Source organism: Pezoporus wallicus, unplaced genomic scaffold, assembly GCF_028554395.1.
Source record: "Pezoporus wallicus isolate ANWC-B61680 ecotype Strahan unplaced genomic scaffold, APGP_CSIRO_Pwel_v1 contig_4816, whole genome shotgun sequence".
Lineage (NCBI taxonomy): Eukaryota > Metazoa > Chordata > Aves > Psittaciformes > Psittacidae > Pezoporus > Pezoporus wallicus.
In genome coordinates this window covers 6,397,672-6,422,490 of record NW_026640990.1, presented here as the reverse complement: position 1 = coordinate 6,422,490, position 24,819 = coordinate 6,397,672, and the positions used below count along the sequence as shown (strand labels likewise).

The following is a 24,819-nucleotide window of genomic DNA, read 5'->3' as shown; positions in this document are numbered from 1 at the left end:
AAGCTGTGACCCTGTGGGGACCCATGCTGGAGCAGTCTGTTCCTGAAGGACTGCACCCCGTGAAAGGGACCCATGCTGAAGCAGTTTGTGAAGATCTGTATAGCCTGTGAGAAGGACTTGGTTAGAGAAGTTCCAGGAGGACTGTCTCCTATGCAAGGGACCCGACACGGGAGCAGGGGAAGAGTGTGAGGAGTCCTCCCCTGAGGAGGGAGTGTCAGAAACAGCATGTAATGAACTGATCAGCACCCCCATTCCCATCCCACTGTGCTGCTGGAGGGGAGGAGATAGAGAATTTGCGAGGAAAGTTCAGTCTAGGAAGAAGGGAGGGGTGTGAGAAAGGTGTTTTTAAGGTTTGGTTTTATTTCTCATTTTCCTTCTCTGATTTGATGATATTAAGGTCCTTTTCAACCCTAACTATTCTATAATTGTATGATTCTATGATTCTAAATTAATCTAATTTTCCCAATTTTACTCTATTTTGCCCGTGACAGTAATTGGTGAATGATCTCTCCCTGTTCGTATCTCAAACCGTAAGCCTTTTGTTACATTTTCTCTCCCCTGTCTAGCTGAGGAGGTGGAGCAATAGAGTGGCTTTGGTGGGCATCTGGTGTCCAGTCAAGGTCAACCCCAAAAAATCTGACATTCAGTAAACTAATCAGTAGATATATTTTACATTATTTCCTGAAATATTTCCAAAGAAATGTAAAAATTTTTCTAATTTATAACATTCATGGAGAAATGTAACATTTAAGCAATTCTGCTGCTGTTATACATTATTTTTAGCTTGGGCCAATGTTAGTGCAACTTTATTACCAAAGTAAGGCCTTCTGTGATACGTAAAAATACGGTGTGTCATAGTTGTTAAGGGTTGGATTGAAGTTGTGTATGGATTAACTAATCTATTGGAATAATTGTTTTTTAGAGATTCTTCTGATTTCATAGTATTTGTAGGAGTTATTTTCTAATTGAAAATCCTGCGCAATACTGCTGTAGATATTATTGCTTTCTGTTTAAATGGTCAGACTTCTCAAATGTTAGAAATCCTGTTTTATGGTTAAGTGGAACAAAATAATCTTGGCCTTTTCTATTTTTGTGTAAAACGTCCTTGAAAACAGGAAGTGTTTTGCTTTGTAAATAACTTAAGTAACTTAAAATGTATTTTTCATTCCTTTATCTCCCCTCACTTCCCTCCTGTTTTTAATTCCTCCTCTTTATTAAAGTCAGTGCTAAAGGTCTGATGGGGCCAGGATGCCAGTCCAAATATCTTAAATATGTTCCTTTAAAGCTGTTCCTTAGCTCTATGTGGAGATGTTATGGAAGTTCATTGAGTGCAGAATGACTGACAGACTGCTGAGCAGTGACTGTTGTTTATGAAATGTGTAGAGGTGTGTCAAGGTAACCTTTTCTTTCTAAGCTTGTGACTTGTATCAGAATTTCCTGAATAACTTCACTGAAGCTTTAATTTTAGGATTTTCAGTTCTCAATCTTGAGGTCACTAAGGACAGTGAATACAAAACACAAATGGTGGTGAAAATGATTTTAATATTGTGGCCAGTCTTTGCCTTTTCAGAAAAGTTCTTTCCTACTTCTGGTAGCTGTGACTTGCGTGTCAGACTTAGGATAATTTGGGGGGTTACATGGACTGTAATTTCTGTGTGAAAGGCAGGACTGGAGTATTGAAGAGGTAGTTGTGTGTCCATTAGGTTGGATTTAATGTTTTCATCTGTATGACTGTCTTGCCATATTTTGTAAGTGCTGAAGTAGAGCAAATGATCTTGAACACTTGCAATGAAACATGACCGATGTCTCACCATGGTCAGTCACTAATCATGTTTCATATGTGAACACATTATGTATCTGTTGTGTTTGACTGGAAATAATAAACTGAGAAGACAGTCTTCATATGAATGTATAGAGGTTATGTCATGAGTATCTGAGGTTGCAGAGTTAACTCCCAATCTGTGAATAACTACCTGAAAACTAGTTCAGTTCAGGAATGCCTGTGCTCAAATGAAAGACAGGTTTTCACGTTTAGCATAGGATTCACAAGATCAATTGATATATAACCAAATTAAGATAAAAGGTTTATAACAGTCAGATCTTAGTTCAAACAATATGTCAAAATAGTCGTTTACTGATCTACACAGAGTTTCCAAGACATGAAAATGAAAGGTCACTCGCTGTAAACATGGAATTGAAAACAAAATGTATTAAGTAATATGAGTCTTAGTCCTCTGTCCATCCATAGGTACTTTTAAAAAAGCAGTGATTTTTATACTCTCATGCTGATTTATTTCAACACATAGTGAAGAAGTACATGTTAATTGATTAACTTTCCTACTCTTCATCTTTTGAAATGTTGTAGTGATGTATAATGTGAGATAGGTGGCTTGGTACAGCTTTATGGTGGATTTGAAACTGGAGAGCAGGAACATATTTGAAAAATGTTCCTTTTGAGTATTATAACCTGTTCTATGACATTCTTTGTAAAAGAGTTAATTGTGAGAGATACCATGGATGACTAAATGCAAAACTGTAGTATGATCTAAGCATGCTGTAAGAGGAGGTATTTCAGGGTGATTACTGGTTTGATGTAGTTAAAAAAGACCCATGATAGCAGGTGTTTGTAAACATTATTTGTCACAGGCTTGGGGGAGAGAATAACAAGGCTTTAAAACCTGCATTGCCCTTGAAACAGATAACTACATGTCTGTAATTTGCTTGCCTCACTTACAAGACCAGTAAAGCAAGTAAACAAAGAGCACTTAAATGGAAGGGAAAGGGAAAAAGGTGCTGTCAGAGGCACATAATTTTAATCAGCATTGGGAAAAAAATGCAACTGAATGGACTCTGCAAAACCTTTAACAGTTAACTAAGTTCCCTCCTTGTGGTTAATCAGTTCTCTCTGTTACTTTCTAGTCTGTATGGCACTAACTACACCACTCTTGTGATACATAAAGTTCCTCTAAGTTAGTGGTCTGCAAAACTGTGGTGTGCCAGGGTATGTGACTGAGTCATGAAACTCTTGTAAACAGTGTTTTCCAGGAGATTTTTCAGTTAAAAGTTTGAGATGTGTTCAAGAGTCTTTAAGAAGATTTTAGGCCTGATAGTGTGTTTTAAGAATTGTAATGATATGTATTCCAGAATATGAATAATAGCTTTCTAAAAGTTTATGTGACAGGTTGGAAGATACATAACTAAATTATTGCTATTAATAATGAAATGAATATTACTATGATTCATGAAACATTTTCCACAGGTTCTATGAGGGGGAAAAAAATCAATAAAATTGCTGTATGTATGTTTGTTGTTATTTCTGACCTTCATATAGCAGAGAAACAGAGTGCATGGAGTGGATTTCACATACAGAAAGGTAACAGAGATTGAACTACAACTGGGCAAAGAAATCTAGTAGGCACACACACCTGAATGAGTGCTGATTTGAACTGTGTTATACTGCTTATTGTGAAACAGCAGAGATGTTAATCCTTTGTATCTGGAGGAGTTATTCTGGGACAGTAAAATCAGCCTGTGGCATTAGCATAGCACAGCACTGTATGGTATTAATATTTAGTTGGTGTGCAAGGTGGTGCATTGAACAGAATTCACATGCATGGTTCTGTTTAGCCACAAAACCAGTAGAGCAGAAGTATGGACCCTGAATGGCTTGTTCTGACAACATACCTGATATTTTTACATAAGTCTGTACAAGGCAGTTATTTTGATCATGACCAGAGAAACTGAGATCCAGTTTACTGACCCATAATGAAAACCTCTTTATGCCTTTATAGCTCTCTTCTGTTAGGCCATTTCCTGCTGTATTTGATGTGAAATCGCTCTTTGCTTAGTCTGGTGGAGAGTTGTGATATTAGCCGTTTCAAAATGTGTGTTCACAGAATCAGAAAAGTAGGTCTGAAATAAACACAGGAAGTCATCCAGTATCTCTGCATCCCAAACCAGAATTAAATAGAAGTGAGCAATCGTGAGCAGTCCGAACAGATTTTTTTTTTTTAATATCTATCCCTATCTGTGCCATTTCACTGTCCTTACTGTTAAAATGCTTCTCCTTTAATTGTTTTCCTTACTGTCATTTAAACCTGTGGGATATTTTTTGTTGTTGTTGTTTTGTTTTGTTGGCTTTTTTTTTTTTAATCTGTTGTCCACAGTGATCACAGATGATTCATTTCCTTTTTATTTATTTGAAAAAGACCCATAATTCTCATGACTTTTCTCTTTGCAGCCTCAGTCTCCCCTGTTATTACTCTAAATTCAAGTGGGGGTTTTTTTAGGCTTCCTGTGCATGCTCGGTGCTCTCTTCCCTCTTGTTTGAAGAGAGGGTTTTGGAGCTGGGGAGGGCGGGGGGTGTGAGGGGAGGGAATTATAATGCCACAACTATTCACAGCACATCAGATCTGGATTTATCATTGTAAAAGATGATGAAAGGTAACCAGATATTTTTACAGGCTGGAATCTATTCATTCACTTCACTTTGATATTTGCTGTTTTGGGCAGGAAAGGGATTTACAACAAGGCAGCGTATTTTCCTTGCACCAAGCTTGTGAATTAATTTGTTGATTGCTTGTGATTCTTTATTTATAGGACCATAATATAGCCAGCAGTTTATTTTTTCCACTTTGATTACAGATATTCCTGCGTGTTGAAACATGTGCTTTTAAAATCGCTTTTAAGTTTAGGTCTGCTTCTGCAAATTTTAATCTTTCCCTTTGTCATCTTTGTTTTCTCTTTCAGCTTTCTCTCTTTTTCATAACCTCGGTTGAGAATATTTAGTTTTTTCCAGCCAAGAAAATATTTCATAAGAGCATTAATTGATATATATTTCCACTTGATAGTGGTACATTGTTATCTATTCCAAGATACTTCCACTATCAACATTTCTGTATAGTTCTTACACTAATTTTATTTAGAGCGTGTTATCTGAGCCTACTTTGAAGAACCTCATTTGTGATGGGGTTAAAAACCATGCTAGAGAAATGGAGTACATTATTGTTGTCTACGATTTTTGTCACACTCCCATGGCCCTGTTATAGAAAGGAAATTAGATTTTTTGAGCCAACCCAAATTAGCTTAATTCACTTGTTGCTTTTCCTTTTTGTGCTTACAAATAAAGGATTTTAGGATTTTTTTTTTTCTTTTTAATTGCAGTTAAACGTCTGTTTCCTCACTCCTTCTTGTTTTCCTCCTTTTATGGATTCCCCACTTCTAAAGAGTTGGGTGTTGGTTTCTTTTTTTTTGTTTTTTTTTGTTTTGTTTTTGTTTTGTTTTTATTTTCAGCTAGTCCTCTAATTACCTCATCAATACTACAATAAATTCTCAGTTTAATCTCCTATGACTCTCGAGCTTGGTCAAAGTATGATGGGATTAAACTAAACAGGTTTAGGCAATTTGAAACCTGCCATGTTATCCTAAGTATTCTTTAATGTGCTCTTTTCCAATATTAATCTGGAGTCTTACTATTCTTTTCTGATTTTAAGTAATGATTGCAACTATTCTTTGAAGTCAAGTCTTAAGAAAAAAAAAAGGGTATTATTATAATCACTTATCCTTCCTCAGCTGAAAGCAAAAGCAAGCAAAGAGGTTACGAAAAGGTTTACTGCATTTAAGAGTATTGGGTCCTACAGAAGTTGATCTATTTGTGCTAACATATAGAACCATAATCCTGACAAAAAACGTACCTGTATCTGTAAAAAATGGAGATCCTGTTCACTAATGTGGAAAATGGAAAGCACACGAGTTTTATGTTGAATTATATCTAGATTTTGGTATACAAAACAAACTGCCTTAATCTCTTGGCTGTGTTAACTGCACCATATTCTGAGCATATGGCTCTTGGCTTTCTCCTAACTACCATCAAAAATTGTCTATTTAGGAAAAGATGAATGCCTTCTATTGATTTCATCGTGAAAATGTCTGTTTTTCTTTCTTGACTGTACAACAGAAAGATGATAAACTCATTACCTGTAGTTTTTCTAATGGGCAGTCTTGTTTTATGGTTTGTACAAACTATCAGTTTGAAGGCTGATATGTAGAAAGGTATTCCATCTAAGGGGTAGAATGATTTTTCTATTAGGATTCATTACTGAATAGGAAGACTCAGAATCTTTGATTTTTGCCATATGGTATTTGATGAACTGTTTTGTCTAAGGATTTGATACCAGTATATGGGGCCTTCTCTTGAAGACCAGAGGTTCCAATCTGAGCTTTTTTCTGATGATTAGAGGTGACAGTAACAGCTGTTCTCTGTCTTACTGGCAATCATCTCTGTCCATTTATTATCTAGCAATATCCACATTATAATTATTTTAAATTAAGCAGAAAGTATGTCTCTTATCCCATGGTGGTTGGTGATGTCACTTGTGTTTTCAGTTAGATTTATGTAGTCCTTTGCTGAATCAGAACCGAAGAGAATGACTTTATTCTCTTGAATGACTAGAGCGTAGGTGCAGTTTCTCATGAATCAAGTCTCTTTGTTATCTTAAAAAAAATATTTCTAAAAAATGTTCCTTGAAGAAATAGAATGAGTTGTAATGACTGGAACAGTTTTTCCTGGTGTTAGTGGATGGGTAGATAGCCTGTTGGAAAATTCTGCACCTCTCCCTGGAGAGAAACTGCAGAATAAACTATTCCTTAACCTAACGATAAAGTCTAGGTCAGTTCTTTGAAAATAAATTATTCCTTATTTGAAGGTCATGCAGTAGCTAGTACTGTTTCCAGCTCAATCATTAAAAGCTTAGTCATCCTTTTCAGTTTCTCCTGGATTGGTGCCCTGTGTGTAGGAGCTGAGTCCAGGTCTGACAGGGACCAATAGGCCAGTACATTAGTCTGTGTATTGATAAGAAACGTTTTTAAAGAGCAAGATACTAGTAACATTCACATTTTGGTTTTGTTCTCTTTAAGAAGCAAACTGTTACAGTTTTGAAGCAATTTTCCTTTGCACATCAGAAGTAGCTAAAACTTGTTTTACTGATTTATTCTCTGAAGGTTTCTTTTTGCTTATTTGTTTGGTGTGTTTTTTTAAAATCTTTTCTATTTTATAGCAAAGAACAGACCTGCTTTCACTAGGAAATGTAAGCTTAGGGAAACACGGACTTAAGTAGTCATTGTTTCTGTCTGGGTTTTTCTGGATGCATGGAAGGATTTTGTCAAATTTCTTCACTCTACATCCCTCTTTAATCACAGAAGAAACGTGTTCAGTTGTTAGAGGTCACAGCTTTTGCTGGTTCTCAGGCATTCTCTGTGCTAACCTCTCCATATCCTATTCAGAGCAAGCTGGAAGTCAGTAAGTTTCCATTCCACGTGAGATTTTTCATCATAGGGGGGACAACAGGAAGGAACGCTTTAGACAGAATATAAAGCTACTTGGAGCTGCAGCTTTCCAAAGCTTTCCAAAAGCTACTAATTAGTCCCTGCAGTTTTTCAGTTAAGTGCCGAGAAGTAATGTTAACCACGTTTTGCACACCACAGTACTCTTTAGGTACAAACTCTCAGGGGAAGGAGAAGGAAATCTACCATCTCTATTGGAGGAGTTAAGTAGCCTCATTTGGAAGCAAAGATAATTATTCCATGCCAGAAGGGAGTAAGGAGTGTTGCATTTCCTCCAAGGTGACAGCAACCCACAGATCCTAAACTGCAAAACCAGTTTGACCCAGGACTTTCACTTGAGGGGGCAGAGAGTGTCCAACCATGTGCATCCATTTCAGCCACTATTTTTTGCAATTTACTGAAACCGCAAGCTTAGCCAGGTCAGGTAAAATGCGTATTTTGGTTTTGCTAATTACTGTATGATTACTGTAAACTGTAATGATTATCATAATTAGAATTCTCAATACATAGTTTACGTACTTTTCAGCAGTCATCTACATATCTCTCATTCTCTTTTGAAGGATTCTTACTAATCAACATGCAAACCTCTTTGCAGGTGACTAGGTGCAAGTCCACAAGCAGACCCTCATAGAGTTGCCACGTGTACCACGTTGTTTAACAGCAAAAATGGCACTAGTCCAGAGCTATCAGAGGGATTCCTAGCAGTATAGCAGCTATTGAATGCGATGTACAAATGCTATAGCAAGAATTTTGTTATGAAAGAAAAAATTATCTTCTTAAATTAATCTTCTTATATTAAATTTTTTTTCTTGATGACCTGTGGAGACTGTAATTATCAAAATTGTTTCCAGTGGGAATTGTTATTATGGGATTGGATTTTTTGTCAGCTTCCTGATCTAAATGTTCCTGTGGCATTAACAGGCTGAATGAGCAGAGGACTTGAACATATTTCACTGGCTTTCACAAATCTGAGCTTTCAGGGCTAGCTGTTTAATACAGTGCTCAAAAGAGCTTCAAATGTTTTGTGTTTGGGACATTTTTCTCTGCTGGAGTGATTGATGAGACTGATTTTAAATCTAGAAGTTGGCATTCTGTGACTGCTTAAAAAGGATAAATTATTTTTGTCTAAATTAGGAGCATCTATAAAGCAGGAAAAATAGTTAATAACAGACATTCCACAGCTGCTGTGTGGGTATTGTAAATTGAGTAAATATGCAGAATGCAGGTGTAAGTTGTAGCACTTACGTTTTTTTTTGCATGGCTTTGTTGCTGTTGTTAGTGTATAATTAGCACTTTAGCAAAGGAATATTTTCCATGCTACAATTTCCTAATACAGTTTCCATTTGACTGCAATTTTGTAGAGAGAAGAATACCATTGAAATAATGCTGGAGACCAGCAACCATAAAAACAACAAAACGACAAACAAAAACCTCACCAAAAAACCCCAACACAAAAAGCACTCCCCTAACTGGGAAATATATGGCTTCTTAGGATGAGATAGGGGTATTTTTTACTGATATTTTGCAGTAGTCCTGATGGGTTTTGTTCCTGTTTGAGACCATTGTTCATTTGTTCTCTGTTAGATGACTGCTGTGCCAGGTGCTAGTCTTTCCATTTCTGAAACTGTTAAAAGGAGTGAGCTTTCTTTTTTATTGTTACTATTACTGACATACTGAGAATGTCACATAAATTTAACAAGCTTTTCTAAGACTGTCACAGTCCCATATAATTACAAACACTTCCTGCCGCCTCCTATTCCATTCCTTTCTCCCCCTAGCCTGATTGTGCTTAATTAAGAGGAAAAAAAAAGCTGAACATGTGGCTAAAATGATGTATCCCTCTGCTCACATGTTTATTTTCTCATTTCCATGTAGTTTCTCTTACCCATTTATAGCATGACCTGTTTCTTTTGTGTCTGGAGCCAAGTGTCCATCATCTTAGTTTTGTGAAGTTCCTGTATGCAAAGGCTATGATCCCAGCTGCTGCTATGCAGTCCTACAGTGAACTCTCCTAGCAGAGGAATGGACATTCTTTACCTGTTCTCTTCAAGAGCTAATACTGCAGGATCAGAATATGGTTCACAAGTTTAAAATCTAATGGGGAGGGAACCTGTGAAAATAACTTTTGAAATATACAAATACACAACTGCATATTACATTCGTTCTGAAAGAAGTTTCTATTAGAAATTACAGAGCTTTTTTCCTGACCAAAAATAACTTCTCCAATACTGTGTGAAAATTTACTAATATAATAAAATACAAAACATCTGTCCCTTTTCAGAAGGCAGTTATGCATTCTGAAAGATTACACTTTCAAAAATTCTGTTCACTTTTCAGAAATGATGTTCTAACAATAGTCTGAAAAAATAAATTGATTAGATAGTCATTGGGCGTGATTTATCATTTTAACAGTGAGGTATTGTCTTATAAAAAAAACCCAACTAATGCTGCATTAATAGATCATAAGAATGTTTCCTTTCTAGAAGAAAATTTCTAAAAGAAAGGGAACAGTCCAGAAAGGTTATTTTCATGTTAAATGAACTTCCCAAGACAAAAGAACTCTACTGCAGTTTTTACATAAATTCACAGTCCTGAAATTATAGATGTTACGTTGATTGTAGCGTGTCTCTTACGGTGGATAAAGAGAATATAATTTACTGCATTCTAGTCTCAGCAAAACAGGAAATTACATAATCCATCCAGAATTATAAATCAAAAGCACTCTGAATACTTGTAAATCTTAGAATTTGTGAATGTGCTGCAAAGAGAAGGCTGATACTGTGATGAGATGAAAGTAAATAATTGGGCAATACTTAGCTAGTCAATGAAAGAAATAAGTCAACTTTTTAAAAGGTAGATCCAGAAATATGAGACGGCTGTTGCGGTTTATGCTATGGTATTTTATTCACTTTTTTTTTTTTTTTGTAAAGACTTGTATAGCAGTTTCCTCTTGGCTTGAAGGGATTTTGGATGAAATCTTTGTTCAGTTGAATTCTAACAGTGGAAAATTATAGGCTTATTAGTAAAATGGTATTCATCTCAGAGGAGTGACTGCTAGTGAGAAGTATACAGTGGTGTAAAGTCCTAATCCTTAAGTATTCAGCATAGTGCTGCTTAGACTGATTTACCTGGCCTCATTCTAGTGTGTACTAGTCTGCTAAACCTGATATTCTTTCTGCTTGTTGCCTTTACCTTTCGCCCTACCTCTTTCTTTAATTAAATGTTCCTGCTTTTAAACTTGTTTTTCTTCAGTGTTCTTCCTCCTTGTCCACTTACCTACATATCTTATTTTTTCCTCTAATTTTTGCTTTTTCTAATGTATGGCAAATCCTGTGTCCTAGTAACAGTTTCTTTAATAATGAAAGTTAGTATCATATTTTAGCTGAAAGGGACCTTCAGAGATCTAGTCTAATGTTTTGCTCAAAGCAGGGCTAGATTCTAAGACTGGGGGCTCAGGTCCTATCTGATTGGCTTCTGAATATATTTAAGGATGAAAATGTCATAGTCTGTCTCTCTTGCAGTGCATCATCCACTTGTGATGTGAAGTTTTTCCCTCCCTGTAAGTCCCTGTAAGATAGCAATATACTTTTATCCTTTAGCTGTGGATCTCTGAGAAGGGTCTGGCTTCATGTTCTTTATTAGATCCCTCTTCACAATGAAAGACTGTAAACAGGATCCCTCACATTGTGCAACCTTCTCTTTTCAAGACTGAGTAGACCTAGTTCCTGCAGCCTGATGCTGCGTCTTCCTGCACAGCTAACAATCCTGGCTGCTTTCCACTGAACTCTTGAAAACTTGACAAACCTGAAAGCTTGTGACTTATTTTTGAGGAAGTGTAAAACATACCTGCCTTTCTAAAACTTTCTAAACTATCTGCACAAAATCATGTCCTAAGGTTTGGTTCTGTTTTGTTGTTGTTTGGTTTTGTTTTTTTTTTAATTTCATTTTTATTGTTATTATGATCAAGGGAAGCAGAGAAAAATGATTTTTTTTTAACCTCTTAACTTTCTTAGATAAAATAATTTGATTTTTTTTTCTAGATTTTTACCGTGATCACTTTAAGTGTTTGCTGAAGATTGTATAATTTATTTTACAATTTATAAGGTTCTAGGGTTTAGCTAATACTAATGAGGTATCTTTTTATTCAACAGTGGAAAGAATGGCTTATTTAGAAACACTTAAGTCTGAGCGATGTAAGTATTTCTTAACCAAGCAGGTTGTACCGCAGTCCCTAAATTGTCTGAGGTCCTTCCAGTGTTGTAGTTTTTAACTAGAAATGCTGCTGCTGTGGACATTTTCTTTGACAGTGACCTTCCCTCAATGGAAAAACTGACCTCATTATAATTTGTGATAAACTGCTAGTCATAGAACTGCCTGCATTTTATTAAGGCTTATTATGCTGAGGGGTGTATAGGAAAAATAAGAAGTTGCTCCAAAGGAAGAATTTGATACTACAGAGGATAACTGCACTTAAACAAAGCCCTTGGACTAAAAAACTTCTCAGGCAGTTGGACTAGATGAATCTCTGGATTTTCTAATTCATCAGTGTTCTTCCACACTGTTAACACTATCAAAGGAAAAAACCAAACCCAGCTAATTCTGATAACAGTTTTTAGCCTTTTACAGAAGTTTTCTGCTTCTAGTGAAAAGATGGCATTAATAAGGAAAAATTATTAATAGGTTTCTATCTCTTAGATAAGTCAAAAAAATAATGAATGTGTGGAGGATGTTTGGTAAAACTACTGCCACTGCTGCGTGAAGCTGGAAGTTCTTCACCATTTCCTCTCTTTCATGAAAAGACCATTATAGTTTGTTTTGGTCTGTCCTGAGGTAAAGAGATGATACCAAAATGTTTCTTTCTGATGACTATCATCAGCTGTGGATTCATAATTTTATTCTTTAGGAGGTATGCTGCAACTCTGTAACTAATCTCTTAAAAGGCAGTTTGGTGAAAGTAAAATTTCAGTGTTTCACAGCATCTGTACGGTGCTCATCAAATTTCCTCTAATGAACTTTAAACTGTGACTGCTTTGCACTGCTTTTTCTTGTATTAATAAGAATGATAATATTTTTGATGTTATATCTACTGAACATGGCTGTCTTGGATCATGTCTGTGATACCCTTTGTGTTAACGTTAAGGGTGTTGAACCCACTGAATCATAACAGCTAGTGCTTGATACTTTGTTTTCTAGTATTATATGTCTTTTACAAGAATAAAGCTGAATTTTGATGGGGCTGAAGGTCTTTTATGTGGCTGAACTTTGGAAATTATGTTTTGGAGCTTTTCTGACTTTATGCATCAATATTTGTAATGAAATGCCTTATTTCAGATCAGCTTACCTCAGATGGATTTTTCATGGGACTTTTAATGCCTTATTTATATATTTAGACATCAAGAAAACTGTCTTTACTAACATTATTATATAAGAAACACACTATAGGGTTAGCTGTCATTTGCTTTAAAACCAAGAAGACATTGTCTCCTACTTAGTCATTTTAGCTGTAAATTGGGTCATTTCAACAACAAATTTGGAAGCTGATACTGGGCATTGAAACTACTGTTATCAGATATTGATCTTTTAAGGTAATAGACATACCAGCCAATGCAGTTCCATGTTGATCTCATTCTTGAAGGAACTATTTTCAATGCCTTCAACAAAACAAAATCACTTTGGTTCCACGAATTTTGAAACTACTTGTGTTAATAAGAATGTTACTACAGAATGTTTTTTATAAATACAGCTTTTAATATTTCTGTTGTCTGGGAAAAAAAAGATTTTTTTTCCCATTTTCTGAATCAAAATCACAGACTGGTAAGTTTTACCAGCTCTTCAGTGAAAAATTCAGATCTTGTTCATACCTTCAAATTTCCATGTTTGGAGTTCATAAGTGTTCCCATATGAAGACAGGCTGAGAAAGTTGGGGCCGTTCAGCCTGGAGAAGAGAAGGCTGCGTGGAAACCTCATATCAGCCTTCAAGTGTCTGAAGGGGGCCTACAAGGATGCTGGAGAGGGACTCTTCGTTAGGGACTGTAGTGATAGAACAAGGGTTAATGGGTTTAAACTTCAACAGGGAAAGTTCAAGTTGGATACAGGGAAGAAGTTCTTTACTGTTAGGGTGGTGAGGAACTGGAATGGGTTGGCCAAGGAAGTTATGAATGCTTCATCCCTGGCAGTGTTCAAGGCCAGGCTGGGCAGGGCCTTGGGCAAAAGATGGTCTAGTGTGAGGCCCCCCCCCCACCATGGCAGGGGGATTGGAACTAGATGGTCTTAAGGTCCATTCCAACTCTAACTATTCTATGATTCTATGAAATAAGCAATAGTGTATAACTGTTAAGTGGGCATTTGACTTTGGGATCCAAAACTTTGGACTTCTTCCATAAAATTAATGAAATTCTGCCAGTCTTGGGTATTGGTTACAGTGTATACTATTTTTATAGCTATTGAGTTATGGTGCATATTTTTATAGTATATTAAGTTGTACTCGGACTGGTCACATTATGCTCTGAAGGTAATGCAAAATTCAAGTATAAAGGAGGAGTATCTGGTATGGTGGCTGTCAGTACTGTTAATAAGGATGCATCGTGAGAAAAATCCAACTGTTTAAACCTTTGCCATGAGTTTTGCTTCTTGTAGATTTGTGTAGCATGCATCTGCCTTATAGTATAATTCATGTGATCAGAGTATTATTCTGATTTTCTCAAAGCATATTCTATGTAAAAAAAAAAATTCTGTGTTTTATAATTTGGTGTTTATGCTTTCCCAATTTAGTTTAACACTGGTAACAATTAAATAGCGTTCTGCACTGAAGTGCCATCAGGGAAGATGAATACAATTTCTAATCTAAGTAGGATCTGTGTAAGGGCAATTTCTAATTTTGATAGAAATGTTAAAATGAGAAAATCGGGTTCTGTATTTGCAGCATTTCTTGACAGATACTGATGCTGTAAATTATAAAGCTGTTCTTTGTATGGATTTAATAGTACTCACAGTGATTTATAGGTCTGGAATATAGCTGCTGGAAGTCATTTATTTTTGTATTTATATTAAACCTATCATATACAAATGCACTAAGATTCAGTAAAGAGCTCAAACGCTTATGGCTTTCTCTTTCTTGCTCTGGGTTGCTGTCCTGTGTTTGCAAGGTATGCAGAAAACAACATCAGAAGGCTTAAACTGATACACAAGAAAAAAAAAAGTGCTATATTTTCCATGATAAATACTTGAAACCAGCTCATTTTTCAGTTTAAGCTGAACAGCAAAATCAAAACCTACTGTTAACATTTCTGATATTGGTAATGCTAATAAACTTGTTTTGATGGATTAGCATTTCAGTTCTATTTGCTTGATTTTCACTCCTTATGCATGTCAATTGTGTATGTCTTCACGTTACAGAAACTTAATATTTCCTGCAGTGTTTGAATTGTGTGCATCTTAAGGCAGTGTGTGAAGTTGTCATTGATTTACTCAATTCAGCTTGGTTTGGTTTTGGGTTTTTTAAATTAGAATAAAAGAAAACTAGCTTATTTTAAATATTTGGGAAATATGTATAATGAATGTTAAAAATAAACAGTACCTGGAGTTTGACAGAAGAATAGGGGCTAGGGCCATGAATATTTGTTGATTATGTAATCTCTGAGAAAACAACAGTTGGAACAGCCTGCCTGATAGGAGTTGTTTATTTGTTTATTGCTGATGATTTCACACCTTTCACGTTGAGATACTATAGCTAGGAAAACTGAACTGTGCCCAGTTCAAGATCAGGAGAAACTTGTACCTGGTGGAACTTAAGCTGATTTGTTGGAGAAAGAGATCCTGAACTCTTACGTCAGATGGAATATGTTTAGAAGTGATTATTTGTATGAAAAAAGGGTAACCCAGAACAGGCTAAATGTGAAATATCTGTTTGTTTGGTACCTGTTAAACTGCATATCAGTGAAAATGCTAGTGGACCATGTATAACATGATCTTCCGTTACTAATAGGTTTACTTAAGTTTTTTCTGAGTAGCCTAATGCCACTAGTGCAAATAACGAAACAAGTTTTCAATTTAATGAATATCCCTGAATCTCTTCTAACTTTAAAGTTTCTAAAAAAGAAACAAGGAAAAGATAATCACATGTGATATTACGAGAATGTAATAAAATGCCAGAAATAAGTAATTGTGGATAATGTCATTCTGCCACATTTTTCAATGAGTTTTCCACTGAAAAAGTTACAGGCAAAAATATTTCCTGAAAGTCTTAAAAACTGTATTATGTGCATTGTACTATATATGCATGTTGGTACTTTGTGTTTTCAATACCTTTGAAATAACTACACTATGAAAGATCTTGTGTTGAGTCTTGCTCTATGTAGTGTGTTTTTTCTTTTTTTTTTTTAATGAATGTTTACGGAATAGTTTTAAAACAGGTTCCTAAAGAGGTCAAAGTCTGCTCTTTTGAAGTCCAGGGCAGTGAGCTTGCTGCATGCTCTTCTCACTGTCCTGAGGATCTCAAATTCGACCATCTCGTGATCGCTGCCCTGGAGCATCACATTTCCAACAAGCCCCTTCCCTGTGGGTGAGCACGAGGTCAAGCATGGCACCTCTCCTTGTCAGCTCCTCTATTACTTGTGGAAGGAAGTTGTCTTCCACACAACCAAGGAACCTCCTTGATTGCTTGTGCCAGGCCGTACCGTCCCTCCAAGAGATGTCAGGGTGGTTGAAGTCCCCCATGAGAACAAGGGCCTGTGAGCAAGAAGCTTTTCCTATCTGTCTATGGAGTGCTTCATCCTCAGGTTCTTCTTGATCAGGCGGTCTGTAACAGATCCCCACAGTAATGTCTCCCATCGCTGTTTTCCCTTTAACCCTGACCCACAAACTCTCTCTTAACTGATCACTTGTCCCCAGATGGAGTTCCCTACTCTCCAGCCTATCCCTAACATAAAGGGCAATTCCCCCTCCCTGCCTGCCAGGCCTGTCTTTTCCAAAGAGCCTGTAACCTTCCATTCCAACACCCCAGTCATAGGAGCCATCCCACCATGTTTTTGCGATGCCTATTATATCATACCCCTGTAGACATGCACACATCTCTAATTCCTCTTGCTTGTTCCCCATGATACGGGCATTTGTACAGAGGCATCTGAGCCAAGCTCCAAATGAAGCCGGCTCATTGGCTGGAGTGGCTGGAGTATTTCTACATTGCTCCGAGCATTTATTATAGGTGCTGGCAACTGACTGGGTGTGTTGGGATGGAATGATGCCCCCTTCCCCCAACACATCTAAAGCCTCCTTGACCAGTCTGGCAAGCCTCCTACCAAGACTGCTCAGCAGCTCCACCAGCCCCCAGTAGACCTGGCCTACAAACTTGGGTACCATGTTCGACACCCAAACCCCTGACTATGACACCACTCTTTTAACCATTTATTAACCTGGCCAATCCTCCTAGCTTTTTTTAGGTCCTTCCCTGTATCCTGGAGAATTGACGAAAAGACAATCTGAGCTCCAGAGCCCCTAACCACCTCCCCCAGGGCTCTGTAGTCCTTCTTTATGTTCTCCGGGCTACTGCTATCTATATCCCTAGCACCCACATGTATCACTAGAAGTGGGTAATAGTCCGTGGGACTTACTAGAACAGGCAGCCTCTCTGCAACATCCCTGATCTGTGCCCCTGGTAGGCAACAAACCTCCCTTGAGACCGGGTCAGGCCGACAGACGAGTGCTTCTGTCCCTTTCAAAGTACAGTCCCCTACTACTACGACCTGCTGCTTTTTCCTGGCAGTAGGAAAAAGTAGGAATTCACCTTACAAAGCAGCAACACAGTATGCGCTTGATTGTGAGGACTTCCAAGCTAACTTGCTACTAAAAACCTCTTAACCTACCTCAATTTATTTTTCCTGACTTCAGAAGTCATCAGTAGTTCTTAGTGCCTCATGCTATAATTATACTACACCATGTATAAACACCATACATACATACGCACATAATACATGTCGTGGTTTAAACCCAGTCAGGTAACTCGTTCACTCACTCCCCCTCCTTCTTTCCCTCCCCCTACTCCCGGAGGGACGGAGAGGAGAATCGAAAAGAATGCAACTCCCACGGGTTGAGATAAGAACAGTTTAGTAACTAAGGTATAACACAAATCACTACTGCTACCACCAATGATAATAATGATAAAGGAAATAACAAGGGAAGAGAATACAACACCTCAGCACCAGCTGACCAATAACTCGCCCCCCAAGCCCGACCAAGCTCCGACCGATACCTCCTCCAACCCTCCAGTCTCCCAGCCCTTCCAGCTAACTCCCAGTTACCTCCTGGGCATGACGTGCTGTGGTATGGAATAGTTTTAATCTGTCATTTCTCATGGGTCAAGCTAACAGTAATGCTTCTCAACAAGCAGCTTGCACCTACCACCTTTTCAGCTTTATGGAAGGAGATCTATCTTTAAATCACATTCAGTGTTAACACCAAAAACAAAGCAAGTTTAGATAGGAAAAAGAAGAATGCCATGAAAACACTGGACTTGTGAAAATGTTAAGCTCTATTTGACAGCAGCATAAAGGGAAGGTATTTCTTAGGTATAAATGTTAACAAAGAAAAAGTGCTGCCTTACTTACTGTTTTCTTTACAAATTAAAGATTGCTGCTTTACTCATTAAATTAAGTAAGAGGACTGTAGGGCTGCTGCTGCCCTAGTTTTGAGTGCTTCTACATTGGTATTTTTCATAGAATCATAGAATCATAGAATAGTTAGGGTTGGAAAGGACCTTAAGATCATCTAGTTCCAACACCCCTGCCATAGGCAGGAACACCTCACACTAAACCATATCACCCAAGGCCTCATCCAACCTGGTCTTGAACACTGCCAGGGATGGAGCATTCACAACCTCCCTGGGAAACCCATTCCAGTGCCTCACCAACCAAACAGGAAAGAATTTCCTCCTTATATCCAATCTAAACTTCCCCTGTTTAAGTTTTAACCCGTTACCCCTTGTTCTATCACTACAGTCCCTAATGAAGAGTCCCTCCCCAGCATCCCTATAGGCCCCCTTCAGATACTGGAAGGCTGCTATGAGGTCTCCGTGCAGCCTTCTCTTCTCCAAGCTGAACAGCCCCAACTTTCTCAGCCTATATCTTCATACGGGAGGTGCTCCAGTCCCCTGATCATCCCCGTGGCCCTTCTCTGGACTTATTCCAACAGTTGAGTAACATGTTGTCTTCTTGTATTCTGTATCAAAGGTAATGTAGTATGAACCTTGGGCAAGGTTCAGTACGTGAAGAGGACTTATTTGAGTTTCTTGTGTTTCCTAGTGGCATATTTTCTTTGACAAATAAAATAGGAATCAGGTTGTTTCTGTGTTTTTTTTTCTCTCCAGTGGAAAAAGTTTATGGACTATAGATTAATAATCTGTTTGTGGAGACTAACTTCTTTAGAGAACTAGTTACATTAATCTGATAATCCACATATGCAAAGATTTGATAGAGAAATCGATTTTAGGTGGTGTTTTTTTGGCCAATTTTGCAAAAGATCAGACTAAGATTATCAGATGCCTCTTCCTGTTCACATGAAAAATTTCGAGGAATTAATTCTTCATCAAGGTGGAAAAGAAAAATGGCCCTACAGTTTTTTTCAGGGCTGTCCAAGGCTCACAACTGAACAGCAAAGTAGTGATGAGTTTAATGGATTTAAACTTCTTTTTTTTTTTTTTTTTAAAGTATTAATGAGTATTTAAGTACTCAATAACTATTTAAGTATTATTGAACAAGGGCAAGGCTTTTCATAGGTGAATTTACTAATACCATGATACCATGTTTATGAAACTCTACACAATATCACGTGAAACAAAACAGGCTGTGTTTTAGCAACTTTAATGCATTGAGTTCATGGACTGTTTCCAGACATGTTTCCAGATGCCATGTTATATAACTGGTTTTCTGCTACTGGTTTTCCAGTTTTTTGTATCTTATGAACACCTCATTTCTTTGTTAGACAGTACTGTTTTAGAAGGAAAAAGTAATTTGGAAGGACTTTTGAGTTTGACTGTTTGCATATGACACAGCAAAGTAAGAAATGTTTAAGCATAGAAGGCAGCTAGACTGAAGTGTTATATTAACTTATCATTGTAACTCTAGGTCTGTGGCTTCCCTGCAGCACAAGAGGAAAGAGGGCATTCTGTTGTCTTGAAATTTAATTGTAGGAAAGGTAGAATGAGATTCTGTTAAAAAATAAATAACCCTTTTTGCTGAGAGTGCACTGGATTAAATTGCAGTTTCTTTACCAAGGTTAGAGGTGCACTAATACTCGCATTTGAGCACACTGGGCAATGAAGTCATTCTTGCACCGTGGTGATTCATTTATATATTGTTTTGTTGAAAATGCAAAAATATTTTAAGTACTAATATGCCCAAGAGAGTAAGTCAGTTTTCTAATTCAGATGATCAGCTGGTTAAACAACTCTCTGCTTCTGTTTAAGGCTCCACTTCTCTCTCTCTCTCTCCTCCCTCCCCCTCTACCATTTGTGGTGTTTTGGTTTTGGGTTTTTTGTTTTTTTTTTACTATATCCCTGAAATTTCAAAGTTACCCTGAGGAAGTAAGACACAGTCTGATGTCCAGTGCATAACTTAAACGAAATTTTAAAAACATAGGACTGGTTCATTTAATATTGAATGCCCTTTTCTTCAGCCATAAACTTATAAACTTTATGCAGTGAAAAGTGGATTTTGAGATGCTTTTGTAAATAATGCATATTAGAGCTTGATGCAATGCAAAGGAAAATAATTAGAAAAACTTCAGCTTGCTTTATAGCAGGCTGTGAGCAGTTTTGTATGCATTTTGTTGTTCATTCTTCATTGTGCCTCTTCTCATTATTTGAAGTTGGTGCCACAGGCTTTTTATTGTTCTGATGTGCTGTTTTGCCTTGCTTTTATATTTTTGCCCTGAATTTAACTGTCTCCTTCACACAAGCCATTTTGCAAATACCTATTAGTTTGTTTTCAAAGGACAAGATACAGAAGGAGAGTGGGAAGAATATCTGGAGTAAAATAGGATGAGACAGGAGGCTCCTTAGAATTCTGATGCTGACTGTATGGCTGTCTTAAAGTCAGTAACTTTCATCTGTCCAAATAACAGCTCCCAGTCTTGATTCCTAGAAACAGTTAAATCTGACTTGGCAGCTCTGTTGAGCTGTGTGTTCCTTATTGTCTGGGCTGGCAGGAGGAAGTAAGGTATCAAGAAGATCTGGGTGGAGAAGGGAGGAACAAGATGAATATGGTGAGATCTGAATGTTTTAAGTATGTACACAGTGGGGAGAGAAGAAAAACAGGTAGCGGTACTTCCAGGAGATGTCTTCTCTCAAGCACTATTTTCATTTCCACACCTTTCATACTTCCTATTTCCCAGGAATACAGGATTCTCATCCCTGACCTGCTGTTCCTTTCTGCAGTGTGCTTGGAATATATGCTGGTGGGGCAGGGAAGCAAACACAGATTTGTTTTGATGGAACAATCACAGAATTCCTTGCTTAACCCTGTTTGCACCTTTGTCCTTCTCTATTGCTGATGAAGAAAAACATGTCTGGGAGGAAAGACAGCTTATTTCCAGGCCAGTTTTCTCATAGGGTTATTTTACACAGACTTTGTTCATTTCTTGTGATATAAAGGTGATTCAATTGTAAACACTATTGTACTCTCTTTTCGCAATCTTTGATAAATTCAACTTGATGTTTCCTTAAACAGATAGAAAAAAATTGTTTATACATTACTTGTCTGTTCTGAAGTGCTTTTGGAAATAAACAGCATATTCTTTTGCTGACAGGATTTGAAATCCAGCAATCAGCGAGATGAAATTGCTGCAGCACGTGCAACCCTGAAGGAAAATTCCTCTCTTCTACATTCAATATGTTCAGCTTGTTTGGAACATTCAGATGTTGCATCGCTATCAGCCAGCAAACATTCAATTTGCAATGAAATACAGAATGCTCTCAGTGTAATTTCTAATGCTTCCCAAGGAGTTGGAAATAAAGTGGGACAACCTACATCTCGTGCAGCTACTCTTGGAAGTGCACTTGATGAGCTTGAGGTATGTAAACCTGTGAAACTAAAACATTTTTTGAAAAATAGTTTTGTTTTTTTTTTTAATTAACTATTGCTGTTGTAAGTGATGGACCTAACGGCATTAGAAATTTATGCTCTGCTTAGCCCTAGTCTAAATACTATAACTGTAAATTATTTCATTGTGAGGGATCACGTCCTTCAAAAGAGTTTGGAATTAAGTCTTCACGTATGTTCAATATTTAGATTCATCCAAAGAGCAGGGAATTTCCAAGTGCATCACTAATGATGGAGATTGACAGGTCCTTGAATAAATGGGCAAAACCATGAGTTTAGTTTACAAATAAGTGATTATCAGATGATGGTGATCACTGCTACCATGACTGTATTCCAGTTGGTACAACACAAGTTGAAGTCATTTACTCCAAAACGCCTCGTTTGGATCATTATGTAATTTATATAATTGAAGGATTTAGAAACCTAATTATGTTTTTGCTTGTCATTAAATAAAGTGACATAACCGATATGCTTTCACAAATTCTGCTTTTCTACTTGCAATATTAAAAAAATTTTTTTGAGCAGGTAGTTCTTTCTCTACTCCTGGCCTGATACGCAGCTTTTGTATAGAGCTTTCCCCTTTTCTCACAGCTGCTCTTCCTCTTACTAGTGTTATTTTTCATTGTCCTGCCAAAATGGTAAAAAAACTCCTGTAGATGTGATTACCAACAATGCTTCTTGTCTGGTGTAAGTGATGTAGTCCCAGATCAACAAAAAAGGAATGAAAAGTTTCTAAACACCTTTGCAGATATGGGTCTTTTTGGTTGTAAATTCTCAGACTTTCCAGATACCATGCTCAGAACGCAAACTTTCTTGATACATTTTCAGGAGGATTAATGTCTTGACTGATGGTAATAGATTTTGGCTAAGATTTTCAATGAAAGGTTAGAGAAATACATTGAAATATGACTCAAATCTTTTAGTGGCACTTTATTGATCAAAACAGACCTCTCAGTCATGCTCAAAGTTTCCCCCCAAAGGAACAGACTCCAATTACATGTCATATGTCATCCTTACATGCTTCTCACACTGGGCTTTAAAATTACAGTTTCTAATCTATTTTCTTAATAAAGGAAAGGAAAAGGTTAGCTTTTTAAGAGTAATACATGATTTATATACTTGAAACTCTGAATGACAAATTATGTATTTTAGATGAAAGCTGTTATTTACCTATTTTACTTAAAATTTTTTAACCTAAATTTGGCAAAAAGATTGCATCTTATGACTGAAGATTAATTCATCTTGACTGCATGTAAGCAGTACCATTTTAATGATTTTTACAAATGAATTAAATTTATTATTGTTTTAAAGTGCTTAAGATTTGCAATAATCACAAAATGGGGGGAAGAAATGTCTTTTGGATTGAATTTGTTTATATCCGGAAACATAAGAACATAGAAGTCTGACTGTTGTAAAAAACCGTTTGTTTATGGAGTTCTAAATATATTTTTACCTAGGTAGCAAAAATGGGAATTGAAACTGTGTGGGTTAGATAAAGCACAATTTATAGAGCATTTAACTTCTTAAAATGATTTTATTAATTAGATGGTTTCACTTCTATTTCTTCACAGAAAGTTCTATTGGCTAAGGACCTGAAATGAACTTTTTTCTTCTTCTTATGCCAAATACAGTGCCATGAAATAGATTGATAGATAGATTGTAGTAAATCACAAATCTAGTAAAGAACAAATCTCATCAAATGTTTACAGTGTGGAAATGTATCATGGAGCTTACCCAACAGTCTAGTATCTAGATGTTTTGCAGTGTCATTCTTCCTTTGCCAGTGCTGGTGGTATGAAAGTTATTACAGATTTATAGGTGAGGAAACCGTCAGTAAAATTAGAGCAGCTAATTAAATCAGTAGATTATCAAGAATTTCTCTTAAAAGCTCCATATAACTACCATTTTTGTTCATAAACACAAAATCATAACATTATAAATTTAATTGCATATTAAGATTTGTTTTAAAAGAATATACATTATCTAATGCCTTTCACTGGTCTTGCATCTTCTGAATATGAGATTTCTCACAAAACGATACAAGTCTTCATGCCTGACTCTCTGTCACTATATTCATCTGATATGTGGTCCTTTAAAGATCCTGGCTATCTAGCAGAGAAATTACATATGAGATGTTAAAATATGGTAAATCAATCCAAACCCTCAGGAAATATAATGAGGTTTGTAGATACTCATGATCTCTCTTTTTCATGCATCAGAAGACCAGTGAGGGAGAAAATATAGATCTAATAACTCCTTTTAAATGTCCAATTGTCTTTAAGAACTGAGGTAGCTAACCACTGTTTAGCCCTTTTAAAGCAAAACCATGATACTGCTAATTGTGTATCTAGTGTCTTCTAATTGGTTGGAAATTGGATTTTTTTCTGTGTAGATGTATCGATCATAAATATTTGATGCAACTGCTTGAACTATTTAATCTGTGAGCAGACTTAAATCTTATTTTCCTTGTTATTATTGCCGGGATTTTTATTTCTTTATTTTTTTTTAAATTTAGAGATGAACTGTAGTAGTTTTTTATTATTATTTGCCCATCTTTGCATGAACTTCCTAAAGAATACATTTCTTCTCACATTTTGTATGAAATTTGAAGGCAGTAATTTTGCTAAATGGCTAATTGGCTGTAGGCGTCAGGTGTGTCTTAGTCTTCCACAATCAGTGAAGGTTTTTCTTTTTGTAGTAACACTTAAATATTCTACTTGGCAGGTGTGTTTTACATTATTATGGACGTTTTATGTATAGCCTAGTATTAAGTGTGCTTACTTGAGATGTGAGTGCATAACAGTGAAGTTGCTGCTCCAATAAATAGTAACCAAGTGGCAAAACTCCAGTAGAGGTGAGGTGCACAGAATGCTTTGGTATTAAGGACTGTAATGTGAATGAGGGAGACAGAATCTCAGATCTCTACCACAAATAAAGCTGTCTTCCACATCAGGAATGAATGCCCTGACCTCTAGAAACTGACTATATCTTAAAACGCCTTCCTTTGTTATTCTTAGATTATTATGGATGAGTCTGAGTCTTTTATGTATAAGATTACTTTAAAACTATTGAGTGTAATGTTATTATATATATATTTAAAATATAAGTGTTTAAACATTAATGACTAGTTTTATGTAGTTTTAAAAATCTATGTCAATATGCTAGTCAAAACTTAATTTTAATTTTGCTATGTCTTTGGATATAGCCAAAGTAATGAAGGCCCTACTGCTGAGAACTATTTCGATTCTACTTTTAAAGTTATGCATTCTTTCTTAGAGAGGTGACAGCTGAAAGGGGTTAATTTCAGCTGCATTTCAGTCTTTCATGGCACTTCTTAGCTTTTCTGTGAAAAGAATTTCTTTACTGCATTTCCATAATTTCATGTAAT

General features: G+C 36.6%; 1 protein-coding gene across 1 annotated transcript in view; it reads left to right on the top strand.

Annotated features, from left to right (window-relative positions):
• Window positions 1-19,725: 19,725 nt before the first annotated feature.
• The window catches only part of CTNNA3 (catenin alpha 3), a 379,762-nt gene continuing 374,668 nt past the window's right edge, over window positions 19,726-24,819 (top strand). Inside the window, exons 1-2 of the mRNA XM_057421525.1 lie at window positions 19,726-19,737; window positions 21,139-21,402. Coding sequence (XP_057277508.1) covers window positions 19,726-19,737; window positions 21,139-21,402 — 276 coding nt within the window. The remainder of the gene's footprint in view (window positions 19,738-21,138; window positions 21,403-24,819) is intronic.